The 17,890-nt window shown below is 41.9% G+C and overlaps 1 protein-coding gene across 1 annotated transcript in view; it reads right to left on the bottom strand.

Annotated features, from left to right (window-relative positions):
• LOC144498844 (cathepsin D-like) overlaps window positions 1–14,956 on the bottom strand; it is a 36,043-nt gene extending 21,087 nt beyond the window's left edge. The window contains exons 1-2 of the mRNA XM_078220592.1: window positions 14,822–14,956; window positions 7,689–7,845 (exon numbers count right to left, since the gene is read on the bottom strand). Of these exons, the coding sequence (XP_078076718.1) occupies window positions 7,689–7,845; window positions 14,822–14,892 (228 nt within the window). The 5' untranslated portion in view covers window positions 14,893–14,956. The remainder of the gene's footprint in view (window positions 1–7,688; window positions 7,846–14,821) is intronic.
• Window positions 14,957–17,890: the final 2,934 nt, after the last annotated feature.

Genomic DNA, 17,890 nt, shown 5'->3' with positions numbered 1-17,890 from the left:
ATCCACGAGGTGCTGGGCTATCAGCAACAACAGAACTGCATTCTTATCATAGTCTCTAATCTCATGGCCCGGCATATCCCCCACTCTGTCAATACCACCTAGCCAGGCGAATCGATCCTGGTTCAATGAAGAGTTCAGGAGGGCATGCCTAAAAATGAGGTGTCAACCTGGTGATGCTACAACATAGGACTACCTGTGTGCCAAACAGCATAAGCAGCAAGTGATAGAGCCAAGTGATCCCACAACTAAAGGCTCTGCTGTCCTGCCACATCCTGCCATGTGAAAACAACTCACGAGAGGAGGCGGCTCCACAATTTTCCCCATGATGGAGAAGCCAGCACTTCAATGCAAGGTCGAAGCATTCGTAACAATCTTCAGTCAAAAAGGTGCCCGATCATGATCCAACTCAGTCTCTCCCGGGAGGTCTCCAGCATTGCAGATGTCAGCTTTCAATTAATTCAATTCACTCCATGTGACATCAAGAAATGGCTGAAGGTACAGATACTGCAATGGTTATGGACCTTGACAATACTTCGCCAACAGTACTGAAGATTTGTGTTGCAGAAGGTGCCATTCCCCTAGCCAAGCTGTTCCAATATGGTTAGAACACTGGCATCTACGTAGCAATGTGGAAAATTGCCCAGATATGTCCTATACACAAAAAAAAACAGGACAACCTAATCTGGCCAATTATCACCCCATCAGTCTACTCTTGATCATCAGTAAAGTGATGGAAGGAGTGTCCTTATCGGAGGAAGGATGTCCTTGCTATAGAGGGAGTGAAGCGAAGGTTTATCAGGCTGATTCTTGGGATGGCAGGTCTGTCATATGAGATGACGGAGTCAGTTAGGATTATATTCAAATGGAGTTTAGAAGAGTGATAGGGGATTCAGAAACTTATAAAATTCTAACAGGGTTAGACAGGGTAGATGCAGAAAGACTGTTCCCAATGGTGGGTGAGTCCAGAACTAGGGGTCATAGTTTGAGGATAAAGGTTAACCTTTTTAGGACTGTGGTGAGGAGAAATTTCTTCATCCAGAGAGTGGAGAATATGTGGAATTCACTACCACAGGAAGTACTTGAGGCCAAAACGGTGTCCGATTTCAAAAAGAAATTAGGTACAGCTCTTGGGGCTAAAGGAATCAGGGGAGGGGGGGAAAAAAATAAATCAGAATATCGAATATGATCAGCCATGATCAAAATGAATAGTGGAGCAGGCTCTCAGGGCTGAATGGCCTGCTCCTACTTCTATGTGAAGTTAGAGTTTACCAGCTAGAAAAGCAATAATCATTCAGAGCAGAAGGAAAAGGCATGGTTAAAGGTTTTGCAACAAAAAATTAAATTAATTCCATAACCTTGGGAAAATTATGAAGTTTTTGCAGTCATTATTTGCCTGCTGATATGTTATGAAAGAAAGTCAGCTGGCTGATCAAGGGGCCTGAATGATTACACATTAGTTTGCCAGCACTTCAAGAACAAGATTCAGCATTGGGATAGGATTCTGAAAACAACTCACATTTATAAAGCATTTTAAAAAGGTATTGCACAGGAACAACAGCCAAAATCTGGTACTAAGCCAACTTAAGGAGATGGCAAGTGAAAAAAGATCATAGGTCACCAGAGATAGAGAGAGATAAGAAAGGAAGGAAGTGGAGCAGCAGGGACCGTTAGAGAATTCCAGGCAAAGGTGTTTGGATTGTGAGAAAGCTCTGGTCAAAGAACAGGTGTCACAAAAATTATAATCCAGCAAAGCAAATGGCTTAATTAAGTTGGACTTTCAACCCAAAATTCATACACCAGGTCAAGAGTTTGAATAAAATGATGCACTCTTTGGTGTGCTCAACATTGCACTGTACACAAAAACAAACGTATTCAAATTTACTCAAAACGGTTAAATTAAACACTCATTACTTGCATATGCATTCGGCAGCAGAGCATTCTGATAGAAAATAAAATTCAGTTTTTTATAACTGGAAGTAGAATGTTGAATGAATGGCGTTGAAAATAAAAATCACAACAAATGATGCAGGGATTGTATAATATATAGACTGCTAACTGCCTGCATCAAATGTAGCATCATCCAACATAGATACCCACACAATTAATGCCTTCACATCACTGGCATGTGGATTAAGAGGATGTGATTTACTTACGTAAGCACCAAATACAAAATTTTAAACCCAACATTAATTATGTCAGTACTGTAAACATGACTTTTTAAATAATATCAACTCCCCAGTGAAGCCAACAATTCAAAAAAATATAATCTTAAAAGCATAATTTAAAATGAATGCATTTTGCATTAATCAATCCATCGGCAACCAAGGGTCTTTGCCCATGACATTTAACAATAAGATGTGTGCATTCAAGAGTGTCCTGCACTGGCTATGTTGTAACCAAGCCCAATGGGTATCCAGTAAGGTTGATTCCTGTTCTCGTGCTTCAGGCAACCAGGCACATATTACCATACATTGGGAGTGAAGGCCCTACAATTCCCCAGTCTTGGTGATTGGAAGCGATTCTGTCCATTTCCTGCAGAAATCTCAGTAAAAATCCAAATAAAAATTAAATATTTAAACATCAGCGAACATACTCCCTCACATTTGGGGAAGGCTCCCCTTTCCAGAGTAACACAGCAATCCACCTTTGGAAGCATTTTTTGAGGTCATGTTTTACAGTACTTCCACTGTAGTGTTATACTTTCAAATTTATGAACTTTAGCCACCAGATTAAAATAAGGAACTTCAAGACACAGAGGGAAGAGAAAGTGGAACTGAGCTGTCATGGAATGTTGGTGGAATCAGCTGAAAATGAGTACAATACAGTAAAAAATTACCACTCAAGTATTGAAGAGTACAGAAACAAACGGGAAAAAGCAAAGGAAAAGTGATGCAAGAAAGATTTTTCAAACAAGCACTTCAGATGAATAAGTAAATTTTAAGTACTGAAACAGCCCTTGTTTTAAAAAAAACCAAACATCATTTGTGGCTATCCCTTCTTTCTGTAGCTCTTGGGTCCAGTTACTGAATCATATTTAGAGAATCAACGACAATAGCTTTTCACTCTCCCCCAATTATCTAAAGTTCCTCAACTCCTTGGCCCCCTTATATTTCTCATCTACACACCAGCCCATCAGGTTCCACATGAACACCAAAATCAGTTCCCTCACCTTGACCGCCTTGGATGCTTTCAATGTCATACTGCTTTGTCCAATATAATTCAGCTATTATTTCATTGTCTCAATGTCCTCCCTGTCACCATTTTTATTCTTGATAACTGCCTTAACCAGAGCACCATCTTTGATGCTTGTGTTAGCCATCATTAGTATTAAGACTGCTCACTTGCAGTTCCATAAGCATCACAATGCCAATTTTCCCTCAAGTTCATTTGCTGCTGAAACACTTATCTATGCCTTTGCTACCTCTAGAATTGGTGTTTATTCCAACACAATCCTTGCCAGCCTTCCATCTTCCACCTCCATAAATTCCCAGGTCGGGTCACTGTCTGTGGGGAGTCTGCACATTCTCCCCGTGTTCCTCCCACAGTCCAAAGGTGTGCAGGCTAGGTGGATTGGCCATGCTAAATTCTCCCTGAGTACCCAAACAGGCGCCTGACTGTGGCGACTAGGGGATTTTCACAGTAACTTCATAGTAGCGTTAATGCAAGTCTACTTGTGACTAATAAACAAACTTTACTTTAACTTTTACTTATCCAAAACTCTGCTTCCCATATCTTAATTCATTCCACATCTCCCAGTGCTTGCTGATCTTCACCTCCCATCCTCCCACGACATTGCAACACCTCCATCTTGAAATTCTCACCACCTTTTCAGTTCCTTTCCACATCAGTAAACTCTTCCAGCCTTTCAATGTCTCTTGCATCTGCCCATTTCGGTAGCCATGCTTTCAGCTACCTTCCTCTCTCCTCCTTAAAGATGTACCCTTAAACTCGACCTCTGATCGAGTTTCCGATGATTGTATCTCTCATTGTGACTGTTATAAATTTTGTGTTTTAAAAACTGATATTGACCACATTAAATGCAGGAAAAATTTTGGCCAAACTATAGGTCCTTCAAATTACATATTTTAAGAATCATAATACAGGAAAAAGGGATTGCAGCACACAGCATTTTTAGTAGGCACAAGGATAGCATGTGACTGCAATAAGCAAACTCATCATGTTGAATGATACAGCAATTATTCACCTCTGACATCAGAAGCAAGATGACAGAAGCTTACTGCTGGGTTGCCCAACAGGAAGCGGAGATAGAAATCACAAGCGCTGTTCAGTCCTGATATTACACTTGTATTTAAAAAGTCTCGCAGTATGGGTTAACTTGGGTTATGATGTGGAGATGTGGAGATGCCGGCGTTGGACTGGGGTGAACACAGTAAGAAGTCTCACAACACCAGGTGCTACCAAATAAACCTGTTGGACTTTAACCTGGTGTTTTTTTTTGTTTATACTTTTCCAATTCAATCAGATCAAATCCAATTCAGAGTCTCAACAAGTTGAGACATTTCCGATCCAGGCTGACAAGACAGGGCGGGTGACTAAGCCACCCTGTCCTGGGCCTGATCTACATGAGTCAAGTTGTTGAGAGACTTCTTACTTAACTTAGGTTAAACTGTGACTGCAACAATAGTTTCACAGCTTACAACCATCAGTTAAGAGAGCTAAACAAGATGTTAAAGAACACTCATTACTTTGAACACTTTGCTCAAGATACAAGCAAACAAATTCAACCGACATGGGTTACAGAACAAAAGTTAGTGAACTTCACGAGTATTCACTTGCAGAAATTTAAAGTTTCAAAAGATAGAATACTGATTTTAATTTCATTTTATTTAGTATTTTGCTAGCTCGAAATAGATATGCATTTCTCTTAATTAGATAACACCTTGCCAACACTCAATGACCACAGATTAGCATGAACAATTGTCCAGTACTTGATTAGTTTACACTGAGCTCAGGCCCCAGTTTGAGCGTACAACCCTTTTACACCTCACATTCCAGTGAAGTTCTGAGGTGTGGTATATGGTCACTCTCCCAGGAGATTTTAAAAATGCGATATTTGAAGGGGAATTCATGGTGTCTTGGCCCAAAATTGCTCCCACAGGAAGATTGACACAGTTAACATGTGATTAATGTGTCGCAAATCATTGGGGGACCTTGTAACAACAATACTCCTTCACGTCTCTGCCCAAACCAAAGTGCCATAAATTCCACCATGGATAGGGCAAGGAGGCAGGTCCCGCATCCACTCCTGATGTTATGGAGATTGAATCTGGTACTGTAAAAATGTCAACGTCCCTGGAAAATTCCCCTTCACTATGTAAATCAGCTGCCCACCTCAGTGGAGCAGGCATCCGATCTGCTTTGCAATCCACCTCTTGCCCTGCTGCTGGGAAACCTCCTTGGTAGTACGGCAATGGGGAAATGTCATCTTGGTACCCTATTATGTTACAATGCCTCGACAAGCAATGGTAATTGCCTATGTTCGCCCCTGCTAGTTTACCACCCATTGGGATGCCAGTGAAGTTCAATACTTGATATTCAAGATCAAATCCTTCAGTTCTGCCAGTGTCACATTTTGCCGAGCAACTATTCAGAGTTTGGCCAGTTAATGCAGAGTTGGCAGCACTGGGGAACCACACTCACTGGTAACTCAGTAACCCGAGTCTGCCATGAAACACTGAACATCAGCACTTGGCAATTCTGCTGGAGACGAAAGGCTTGTTCTCTACACCGCACAAAACAAACTGGGGTTCAACCATAACTCACTCGTTTACACAATATATAATTTGGTATAATAATCAAAAAGATGTTGGATCTAACCTCAGCTATTACAACACTCCAATTAGCCTAGTTTCCTTCTTGCAATCACCATTCAAGGATCCTACTCAAAAAAGGGCAAGTTTGTGGTCAGCAGATGAGGATAGGATTGGGTTTGGCCTTTAACAATTTTCATTAAATGGTTCACCATAACCCAACAAAATCCTTGGCTCAGGATGGGATAGGATAGGATAGGATTTCTTGCCTATGCTCTACACGGCCTCTATATCAATGAGTGTGGGCCAGGAGGATTTTTTTTTGTATGTTGCAGAGAATGATCCAATATTAAATGATGTGTAAACAAATCTAATTGCTGCCAATTTTAAACAGAATAGGCTCTGGCGACAGGGCAGCATTTATTGTTCAGTGGATAACTTTTGTCCATTTAATCAAGATGATAAAACAAATTTAGGACAAGAACAATGTGTTTTCACTGATCAACAAGTCCATTTCATCAGAAACTTTGCAACACACTTTACTGGGAGTGAAAGATTCTACACTGAAGGCAGTAGAAAGATTGCTACATTCATCACTATGTAGAACCCACTGCAAGTCGATTATCGGCGGCACGGTAGCACAGTGGTTAGCACTGCTGCTTCACAGCTCCAGCGACCTGGGTTCGATTCCCGGCTTAGGTCACTGTCTGTGCGGAGTGTGCACATTCTCCTCGTGTCTGCGTGGGTTTCCTCCGGGTGCTCCGGTTTCCTCCCACATTCCAAAGATGTGCGAGTTAGGTTGATTGGCCATGCTCAAATTGCCCCTTAGTGTCCCGAGATGTGTAGGTTAGAGGGATTAGTGGGTAAAATATGTAGGGATATGGGGGTAGGGCCTGGGTGGGATTATGGTCGGTGCAGACTCGATGGGCCGAATGGCCTCTTTCTGTACTGTAGGGTTTCTATAACTTCTGTGATCTAACACAATTTGCAACACTATCTAGATCACCATGGCCGGAATTCTCAGACCTTGCTCACGGCTGGGATTCTCTGGTCCCGCTGCAGTGAATTAGGCTGAGCGCCAAATTCTCCATTCCCACTGGCAAAGTGAACGAGATCGAAGAATCCTGGCCCATCTTTGTGGCTGCAAGTAGATCACTCAATACTGTTTGCAGAACTTAAATGATGCACGGTCACATTGGCAATCTAAGAGATCCTAGTCATGGATAGGAAGATGCAAGGTTATCAGATTTAACCCTTGTTGCAAGAATTATATTGATCAAACAAGTGTTTTTATAATTCAAATGATAGCAGCACAGGAATAGGCCAACAGGTCTCTGCCAGTGTTTATGCTCCATACAAACCGCCTCTCTGTCAATATATCCTTCTATTCCTTTCTCCCTCATGTACTCAAGTGCCTTAAATGCATCTTCGCCTGCAATACTTTCTGTACTGGAATCTAAATCACATATATACGCATTAACTGTAATTATTTGAGCACTGAGAAATGTAACTTAATATTCCTGCAGCACGGTGGCAAGCACCGCTGCCTCAGTGCAAGGGACCCAGTTCAATTCCCGGCTTGGATCACTGTCTTTGCAGATTCTGCACATTCCCCCATGTCTGCATGTGTTACCTGCGGGCGTTCCGGTTTCCTCCCACAGTCCGAAAGATGTGCTGGTTAGGTGTATTGGCCATGCTAAATTCTCCCTCAGTGTAACTGAGCAGGCACCAGAGTGTGGCAACTAGGGGATTTTCACAGCAACTTCATTACAATGATAATGTAAGCTTGTGCCCATCCCCACCCACACACACACACAGACTAAAAAAGACTATTATACTCTGTTTTCTGTTATTTAACCAATTTCACATCTACACGGCCATATCCACTTTAATACTAATGTTAGAGACCATACTCACATCCAGGTAGTTTTTCAGTGTCTCTGGAGTGGGTTTGTTGCTTTGTGGAAAGCCCAAATTGTATTTGGAGTATTTGCTGCTTGCAAGAAGCTCCTCTATGTTACTTGCAGAATCAGTGAAGGTGCGCCGAATTGAGCGAAACTTTCTCAAAGGAATTCTGTAAAAAAAAACACAAATTGTGATAGCACACTGCCTCTCAAGAGCTACAAGCATCGAGAAGTGCCCTTCATCACAAACTGGACCTGGGAGGTTCAAGAAACATTGGATTATTCAAACATCGCTGCTCTTAAATCAGCAGGCTCTCAGCTAGGAAACTCCAGTGAACGATCCTGTAGAAATAAGCCACATCACTCCATTGGAGAGAAGAAACACAAAGACCAATCATTGGCTCAAACAACTTCTGACAGCTGATAAGCATCTTTGCAACATGTCCCCGCATCTTGTATTTTATAATGAGTATATATTAGAAGTGTATATTATTAATGAAATACTTTGGCACCAAGTGACCACAATATGATGAACAATTCTTCATTAGGATGGAATGTGAAGTAGTCCGATCTGAAAATAGGATCCTAAATCTAAAAGCCATGATTGTATTGAATGGTGGGGCAGGTTTGAAGGACCTGGTGGCCTACTCCTATTTCTTGCATGCTCTTGTGAAACCATGAACGTATGAGGCTGTGGTTGGCGAAGATAGATTATGGAACTTCATTAAAAGGCATGACAGTGGATAGGCAATGGCTAATATTTAAGGTACTAATGTATGCATTGCAACAGTTATACACCCCTTTCTGGCACGAAAGGAAAAGTGGCCTTACCATGGTTACAAAAGAAATTGAGCATAGTAAGCATAGCACAGTGGCAAACACTGCTGCCTCAGAGCGCCAGGGACCCAAGTTCAATTCCAGCCTTGGGTCACTGTGTGGAGTTTGCACATTCTCCCTGTGTCTGCGAGTGTTTTCTCCGGGTGCTCCGGTTTCCTCCCACAGACCAAAGATGTGCAGGTTAGGTTGATTGGCCATGCTAGTGTCAGGGGGGTTAGCAGGGCAAGTACGTGGGGTTATGGGAATAGTGTCTGGGTGGGATTGTGTGGTCGGTGCAGACTCAATGGGCCGAATGGCCTCCGTCTGCATTGTAGGATTCTATGATTCATTAGATCCCAAAGAGGAATTAGGTAAAGTTGCCAGAAAAAAATAGCAAGCCTGAGGATCAGGAGCAGTTTAGAATTCAGCAAAGAAAGACCAAGAGATTGATTAAGAGGGAAAAAAAGAGAATGAGAGTAAACATGAGAGGAGCATCAAAACAGACTGTAAAGGCTTCTACAAGTATGTGTAAAAAGAAAGATTAGTGAAGAGAAGAGTATGTGCCTTACACCCCAAAATAGAAGAATTTATAATAGAGAACAAGGAAATGATAGAGCAATTAAACAATTACTTCAGTTCTATCTTCACGGAGGAAGACACAAATAACTTCCCAGAAACGCTAGGGAACCAAGGGTCTTGTGAGGAGGAATCAAAGGAAATTAGTTTTACTAAAAAGAGTGCTGGAGGAATTAGTGGGACTGAAAGTCAATAAATCCTCAAGAGTTTGATAATTTACACCCCAAAGTACGAAAGGTGGCGACCATGGAAATATTGGACACATTGGCTGGCTGGCTGGCACCTTCCAAAATTCAGTAGATTCTGGAACAGTCCCTGCAGATTGGGTGGTGGCAAATGTGAGCCCCCTATTTAAAAAAAGAGTGGGGCGGAAATAACAGGAATTACGGACCAGTTAGACCAAGTAGTAGGGAAAATGCTAAGGATGTGATGGAATTATGATAGGGAAATCATGTTTGACAACCTACTGGATTATTTTGAGTGTGTAGCTGGTAGAAAAGATCAGGGTAAACCAGTGAACGTGGTGTATTTGGATTTTCCGAAAGCTTTCGATAATGTCCTACATAACAGATTAGTGTGCAAAATTAAAGCACATAGGATTGGGGGTGATATAATGGCATGATTCACAAATTAGTTAGCAGACAGGAAACAGTAGGAATAAAATGGGACTTTTCCAGAGCGGCAAGCAGTGACTTGTGGGGTGCTGCAGAGATTGGTGCTTGAGCTAAAGGTACAAATTACAGTTTTAAATAGTCTCCAGTTCCTAAACACTGAGGCAAAGTTAAAAAGGACGAGAGAAAATTATACTCTAAACCTCAAAGAAACATTACAGAATGAAAGAACATGTCGTGCCTCACAGAGGGAACAGAATTCCCACTCACCTGAAGAAGGGGCTTAGAGCTCCGAAAGCTTGTGTGGCTTTTGCTACCAAATAAACCTGTTGGACTTTAACCTGGTGTTGTTAAACTTCTTACTGTGTTTACCCCAGTCCAACGCCGGCATCTCCACATCGTGCCTCACAGCGCCAGGGACCGGGTTCGATTCTCAACTTGGGTCTATGTGGTGTTTGCACATTCGCCGAGTCTGCGTGGGTTTCCTCCAGGTGCTCTGGTTTCCTCCCACAGTTCAAAGATGTGCGGGTTAGGTGGATTGCCCATGTTAAATTGCCCCTTAGTGTCAGGAGGACTAGCTAGGGTAAACACATGGGATTATGGTGATAGGGTCTGGATGGGATTGCAGTCATTGCAGACCCAATGGGCCGAATGGTCTCCTTCTGCACTGTAGGACTCGAGATGTTCCAAAGCACATTACAGCCAATTAACATCGTCACTGTTACAGAGGCAAACACAGCAAATTTCTAGCAAACAAGATATATAACCAAATAATCAATTTCCAGGAATGGTGGCTGCAAGATCTTTCCTGCTCTTTGAATAGTGACAAAGATATTTCACATTCAACTGTCTAGATATTTAGGGATCACTGTTTTAAAAAAAAAATCAATATTTTCCCTCAAAAGAGGCCAATTCCAAGTGCAATAATCCCTCAGTTATTGCACAGAAGTATCAAATTAAATTACAAAACTCAAATCTATTATGGGGCTTAAACCCATAGCCTTCCGACTCATCAGTAACAAAAGAAAGGGCTATAAGATAAATAAATAACAAGGAAAAGAAAATGTCTGAAGCACTACCCCAAGTTAAACCTCAAACAAAGATGTAAATTCAATCTCAAGGCAAATGTAGGGCTGATGTTAAGAAAAACTAAGCTCTTTGAGATTGGAGAGCTACTTTGTTTTTTTTCAATCCTCACTACTTCCATGTGAGGCAGTCACTCATGTAGTTATCATAATCTGTATTGCTGTTGTGCTTTTTTTAAATAAAAAAAGGCTTTCATTCTTTAGATAGATTAGTTTTGTTTTTTTTGAAATTACACCAAATAGTGGATACATAACCAAAACAACAAAAACATCTCATTTATAAATAGGGTTGCAAGCCCCCCCCAATATTGACCTGGAGTCTCCAGAAATTGAAGTTCAATCTCTGGGATACTGCTGCGTGCAATCTTGGAGAAAAACCACAGGAATATTAAAAACTTTTTTTTTTGGTCATTTTCCTTTGATCATTTTTCTTTGCCAGATAGAAATGTTGGAGTTTCAACAGTTCAATCTGGCAAGGAGAAATGGGAAGGCTGCTTGGCACAGTCAAGCATAATCCAATTGGGTAATGTGTCTTTTGCTTTCCACTGGCATAGGAAGGCAGCGAGTCACATATGGGATGCATTGGCTGACTGAGCATGGGGACAAGTCCTGTGATGAAACCTCCAGGAACACACTTAAATCTCGAATATTCCATAGAATCCTTACAGTCCAGCAGGAGGCCATTTGGCCCATCGAGTCTGCACTGACGTTCCGAAAGAGCTTCCCACACCTAATCTGCATATCTTTGGGAGCAAACAGGAGCATGCAGAGGAAACCCACGCAGACACGGGGAGAATGTGCAAAAGCCACACAGTTACCCAAGACCAGAATTAAACCTGGGTCCCTGGCACTGTGAGGTAGTGCGAACCACTGTGCCACCATGCATTTCATTTCCAAAATTAAAATTCTAACAATCTGTCACAAGGTAACTTATTGGGAATGAGTCAATTGCAAGTGATCTGCACTCTCCAGCATTCTTTGGTTTTGTTCTTCCAGTCTCAAGTTTTTTTCACCTCAATACTGCAAAGAAATGCAGAAACACAAAGAACGGAAATGACAGATGGAACACGGGACCAAAAAAAACATGCATTTCACTGTGCTTCTGCAATGGCTCTCATACCCAACCAAGGTTGTCTTCATCTCTGAAGATCATTGGTGCATCAGCATGTGTTCAAATGGTGCACCAACTAACTCTGAATATCGCAGAGGCAATGCCTTTTGGCTAAGATCAAGTGTAGTATCGACATGCTGTGCTTGGTTGAAGTCATTAGGTTACATTTTAGCTTCATTTGAAGCTATTTTTAAAAGCGGCATCTTGGCCTTTTGGCTAAGATGCAAATGAGATCAAGCCTTGGAGGAGGAGCTATGCCTACTCCAATCAGCTTGGATCACGTAGATCAAGCCCAAGACAGGAGGCAAGAGCCCCGTCTTGTCAGCTTGGATCGGGAATGTCTCAACTTGTTGACTCTGAATTGGACTTGATTTGATTGAATTGGAATAAAAATACAAAACTCTGTCAGAGACGTCCTCAGGAGATGGCCCCTGACCTGTGCATGCTCCAACAAGACCTTTAGTCGCGTGACTTTGGAGAGAACCAAATACCAGTCATCATCAGGATAACTGGAGCCCTAAAATGTTCATAGCAGTGGCTCACTTCAGGGTTCCAAAGTACATTCCCCAGACTGCATATGGGAGGTGACCAATGACTTGTTCATAATAGCCAGGGCGCTAGACATCAGGGACAATGTGCAGGTGCCACAGATAAAGCGTGTTATTGACTGCACACACATGGCCATTAGAACTCACTGGGAACATCCAGCTGCATTCTGTAAATTGAAGGAATAGCACACTCCCGTAATGTTGACAGGGGATTTTCATGGCAACTTCATTGCAGTGTGAATGCAAGCCTACTTGTGACTAATAAATAAACTTTTTAAAAACTTTGTCTGCAACCACCGCAAAGAAATTATGCAGGTGTGTGTACTCGTTTCCCAGGGAGCTCTCATGACTCAGACGTAAAGGAACTCCCAGTTGCCACAGCTATTTGAGGCCGTGCCAGGTGTGGGGTTGGATCCTGGCTGACAAGGCTATTCCCTTAGAACGTGGCTCATGAGATCAGAGTGTTACAATGCCGCAAATCAACAAGGGCAATCTTAGAGGACACCATAGGATTGCTCAATGCCTTTAGTGCAGTGGAGCTTTGCAATGCACAGAGGGTATCCAAGATTTTCTTTGTTTGCTATGCCTTGCACAACTTGGCATTACCAAGGGGAGAAGAATTGTCAATTGTTAATGGAGAAGCGCCAATTTCTTCAGGTGACGATAACTAGAAGGAATAGGGTGACAACAGGTATCTTGTGGCAGCTGTCTCAGATCCAGGAACAACTTTATCTTCAATCATTTTGACCACAAATGATGCATCTCCCTGACTATCAGTAGCTCACCTGCAAATCTTTGCTTGCTCCAATCGTCCACCTCTGCCAGTCTCCACCCAGAAATACCTTGCTACACACAGCTGCTGCCCACTAGGAGACTAATTGGGGTGAACCATTCTCTCACAGGATGAAAAAGAAAATGAATTATCCCAAGGACACCAGCATTACCTGAAACTCTCAATGAAGCTAGCACAAGTCATCTCTCTGCTCCTTGCCTACATTGTTTAAGGCCATGATTGCACGAGCAGCATGTAATTTCTCAGTCAGTGATCTCAACCAATCTGCCTGGGAAGTCAATTTTGGGAACTTTGGCAGATGCTGCATTATGTGCTACCACTCAATTCTTTTTTCTTTTACAAACAAGACATTTTGCAGCGACCCCTGACATCAGAGGCAGAATGCTGGGAATGATACACCAACAGATATGTGCCTGCCATACGCACTTGCCTCGTGACTACCAACATACAAGTGGCAATCGTATCCACTTTCTGTCCCACCATCGGGAACTACACTCTTCTTAAAGTTTATTTACTACTGTCACATTAACACTGCAATGAAGTTACTGTGAAAATCCCCTAGTCACCACACTCTGGCACTTACTTGGGTACACTAAGGCTGAATTTAGCATGGCCAATGCACCTAATAAAACAGTTGGCTGGACAGATGGTTCATGATGCAGAGCGACGCCAACGGCGCAGGTTCAATTCCGTACCGGTTGAGGTCATTCATGAAGGTCCCACCCCTCATCTGAGGTGGTGTTGTATTCCTCAGGTTAAATCACCACCAGTCAGCTCTTCCCCTCATACGACCTCAGATGAGCATCTGAGACTATGGCAACTTGATCTAATCAAATTCCACCCCGGATGGCAGTATGATCAGGCTCAGTGAGGAACATCCTTCTTTTCACATTGCCAAACCTTACCTGGTGGGCAAGTCAGTTCAGGCCTGCCAATTCACATGAGACTGACTGATGACACACAACACGGGAACAGGGAGAGAAACATTTCAAAAACACCTACACCCACCCCATTATTTATTTATTTTTAATTGCCAATACAGATTAAACCCCAGAAACAAGTGCAGTCAGTCGTTGGATCTAACTGACTATCCAGCATTGAAAGTAGAGGTAAATAAAACATATCAAGATTGTTTTTTTTGGGGGGGGGGGTGGAGAAAGGAGAAGGGAGGGAGAGGGTGGTGGGCGGCTGGGGGTTGGAGGAAAAAGCCTAAAAAGGAGCTCAATGCCAGGCGTGTCAGTAGAAAATGACAACACTTCTTTGTAGAGAGTGAAGAAAAAAAACAGTTCATACATAGCACCTTGGTTATACTGACTGCTTGATACAAAAAAAAATGCCAATACAAACTAGTCACATATGCACACAAACAGGAAAACCAAACAAATGCAACAAACACCATTTAAAAATAAAAAGCTACTCATTGAAAATGCTCCCCCCCACAGCCCTGACCTTGAATTAACCAGCGCCCCTTTGCTGCTATGTGTATTACTGGAGGAGAGTGTCTCTCGGAGAAAGAGCAGCTCAGCTATTCAACAAGGCAGAGAGACTGGCCAAAACAGCCCTGTCTATCTCGGTAATCTGCCTTCCTTTCATCAACAATACTTACCGGAAGATCCCATGGCAGACATCAAATGCTGCCGACAGCAGCAGCAACAATAAGAAATCTCCCGACCTCATAGCAGCAGCTTGAACGATGTGCACAGCTCCTGCGCTCCAACGCGAATGAAGAGCAGCTTCGGCTGGCCCGCCTTTAAACCTGTGCGTCAAGCCCTGAAGCAAATAACAACCACATGCAGATGAGGCATCGTCCGTTAACCCTCTCCTTCCATTCACCAGCTTCTCACTCGGCTTGCAATCTTTGCAAAAAAAAAGCTCAAAATCGTTATTTATTTCTGTGTAAAAATTACTCTCAGAAGTTTAACAACACCAGGTTAAAGTCCAACAGGTTTATTTGTGTGACTTTTCCTACCAAATAAACCTGTTGGACTTTAACCTGGTGTTGTTAAACTTCTTACTGTATTTACCCCAGTCCAACGCCCATCATAAAAATTACTCAGCAGATCAGGAACTACCTCTGTCCACAACCCAGAGTCAGCTTGTTGTTTCGCCTGACCAACATTCCAGCATCTTTGCTTCGTAATCGTGTTTATTGTATTCAGAACCGTAGCTGGTGAACGATGGTGAATTTAAAGCAAAAAGGGACATTCAGCAAGTTCACTACTGAAACTGCTGCATTTGTAGCATCTTATAATACAAAAAAATTAGTTTTACTTGTAAATTTGTAATTCTGTAAATATCGTTCCACCCACCTCACCCCCGCCGGACTCTTTTTTAAAAGCAGGGGGTGAATGTGGTAAACCACTGTTAAACTTATTGCCTGTGTGTGTGTGTGTGTGACATGCCTGGACATGCCCCTGCCGGCCCTGCCTAAGACTCTTACCCACCTGGTCCAGGTGTAAAGGTGACTGCTCCCTACCCCCCTGCCTCAGTCTCTGGACCAGTTCATCAGCATGGGTGTGCTCCAAGTCTTTTGCGAATAAAAGCCTATTTGTTCTTGCATACAAACTAGTCTTTGCTTGATTGATAGTGCATCAGTTGGGTTAAGGGAAGGTGATTTTATTGAAATTTGTTGAGAAAAGTCTTTCGATTTAAACCGCCGAATGGTTTTGGATTTCTTGAATTTCTTTAGCACCTCAAAATGTGCAGGAAAACATCCCAAATTACTTTACATTAAAATGAAAAATAATTAGTTGCTTAGGGACAGAATGTAGCAGTGAATGGCTGTTTTTCACCTGAGAGGGAAATAAATAGTGGTGTCCACGAGGGTTTGGTTTTTAGGACAAATTGCTCCATATCAATAACCTGGAATTGGGTAGAAAGGGCAGAATTTCAAAGTCTGCAGGTGACATGGAACTCAGAAATGTGAACAGTGGGGAAGATAGTGACACATTTCAGGAGGAACTGGTTAAACGGGCAGACTGTGTGCTAGATCAAACTTAACACAGATGTGTGAAGTGATTCATTTTGGAAGAAATGAGAAGAGACTATATAAACTAAATGGTACATCTTTAAAGGCAGTGCAGAAACTGAAGGGTTGTGTGTAAAAACACTGTTGAAGGTCGCAGTAAGTTGAGAAGGGTGTCAATAAAGTAAAGGATATCTATAATTTAGGGGCTAGGAATACAAGATAACTAGTGATAAATCCAGTAGGGAAATAAGGAGAAATTTATTTACTCAGAGAGGAGCTAAAATGTGGGACATGCTACCACAGGGAGTGGTTTGGGCAAATAAATTAGATGAGTACAAGAGAGAAAGGGGAATAGAAAGTCACTCTGAAAGGTTGAAATGGGCACATAGGACAAGAGGAAACTCATGTGGAATATGAACATAAGCATATACTGCTTGAGTTGACTCATATTTTCTGTGCTGTATATTCTATGCAATTCTATAAAAATTGGGGTTGATTTGCTTGAATCGGAGAAGATTAAGGTAAGATTTTAATCGAGATGTTCAAAGTAATTCATTTTGATAGAGTAAATAAGGAGACAACAGTTTCCAGTGTAGAAGTTCAGTAACCAGAGGAAACAAATTTAAGGTAATTGGCAAAAGAACCAGGAGTGAGGCAAGAAACTTTTTTTTAACACAGCAAATTATGTTAATCTAATAAGTGGTGGAAGCAGATTTCAATAATAATTTTCAATAGAAAATTGGATTAATTCTTATCGGGGAGAATGGGAAGCATTGAAGCAATATAGGGAAAGGGCAGGCATTCAAAGTGTCAGCACAGACATGTTGGGCCAAATGGCCTCTCTTTGTGCTGGTACAATTCTATGATATCAAATAAATAAAGCAAAATAAAATAAATGATGATTGATAGGTTGCGGGAGTATATGTATAGTCGAAGAGAAGGGTTTTGAGGAAATCTTTGAATCTGAGGGAGAGGCAAATGGAACAATTTAGGAAAATCATCAATACATTATGCCTACTTTCCTTCCCTGAACACTATACACTGATCACTATTGCATGTATGCAGAGGATTGGGCTTGGGTTTGCAATCAGGACTCAAATGAGAGCAATTGGTGAGATGTCTCAGGATGAATAGCACTCAAGGAACTGTACCCCAGTGAGGAAATCAACATTTTCAGAAGAAGAGGGAAGGGGAGAACATTGGAGAGCAATAGAGAGAGAAAAGATCTGGATACAAATTGAAAGAAAGCAAAACGATCTGAACTTCATTTTTGAAAGTAAATTTAATAACTTTTCTGTATTAAAATTGGAGGAATCAATAAGACAAAGGATGAAACATTTGATCCTTCATGCAGACGAAGCAGTATTCCAGGAGACACCCAGTATCTGGGAGAGACGTTTAGAGGTGTTACTGGCATTTGGTGCAGATTTTGGATTCATCCAGAATGTTGCGGTGCAGATATTGTAGCATTTCTGTACATAGCGGTTGGGTTTAACCATTGGAAATGCTTGTGGTACTGTGTCAGTTAGAATCTTAGAGAATATTGACAGTCTGGCTATGTCTCTTTGGTGCTGAAGATGATAGATATTGTCATGAAGGAAACCATTCTTGTCAAGTCCACTAAAAAAGTTGAGATGGGCACATGGGACAAGACTTTAAAGGCTCTAAACTTTGAATTTATGATCATGAATTCCATTTCTTGCCTGC

The sequence above is a fragment of the Mustelus asterias genome, chromosome 9 (genome assembly GCF_964213995.1).
Source record: "Mustelus asterias chromosome 9, sMusAst1.hap1.1, whole genome shotgun sequence".
Taxonomy (NCBI): domain Eukaryota; kingdom Metazoa; phylum Chordata; class Chondrichthyes; order Carcharhiniformes; family Triakidae; genus Mustelus; species Mustelus asterias.
Note: the sequence above shows the minus strand (reverse complement) of the source record. Positions and strands in the feature narration are given on the sequence as shown.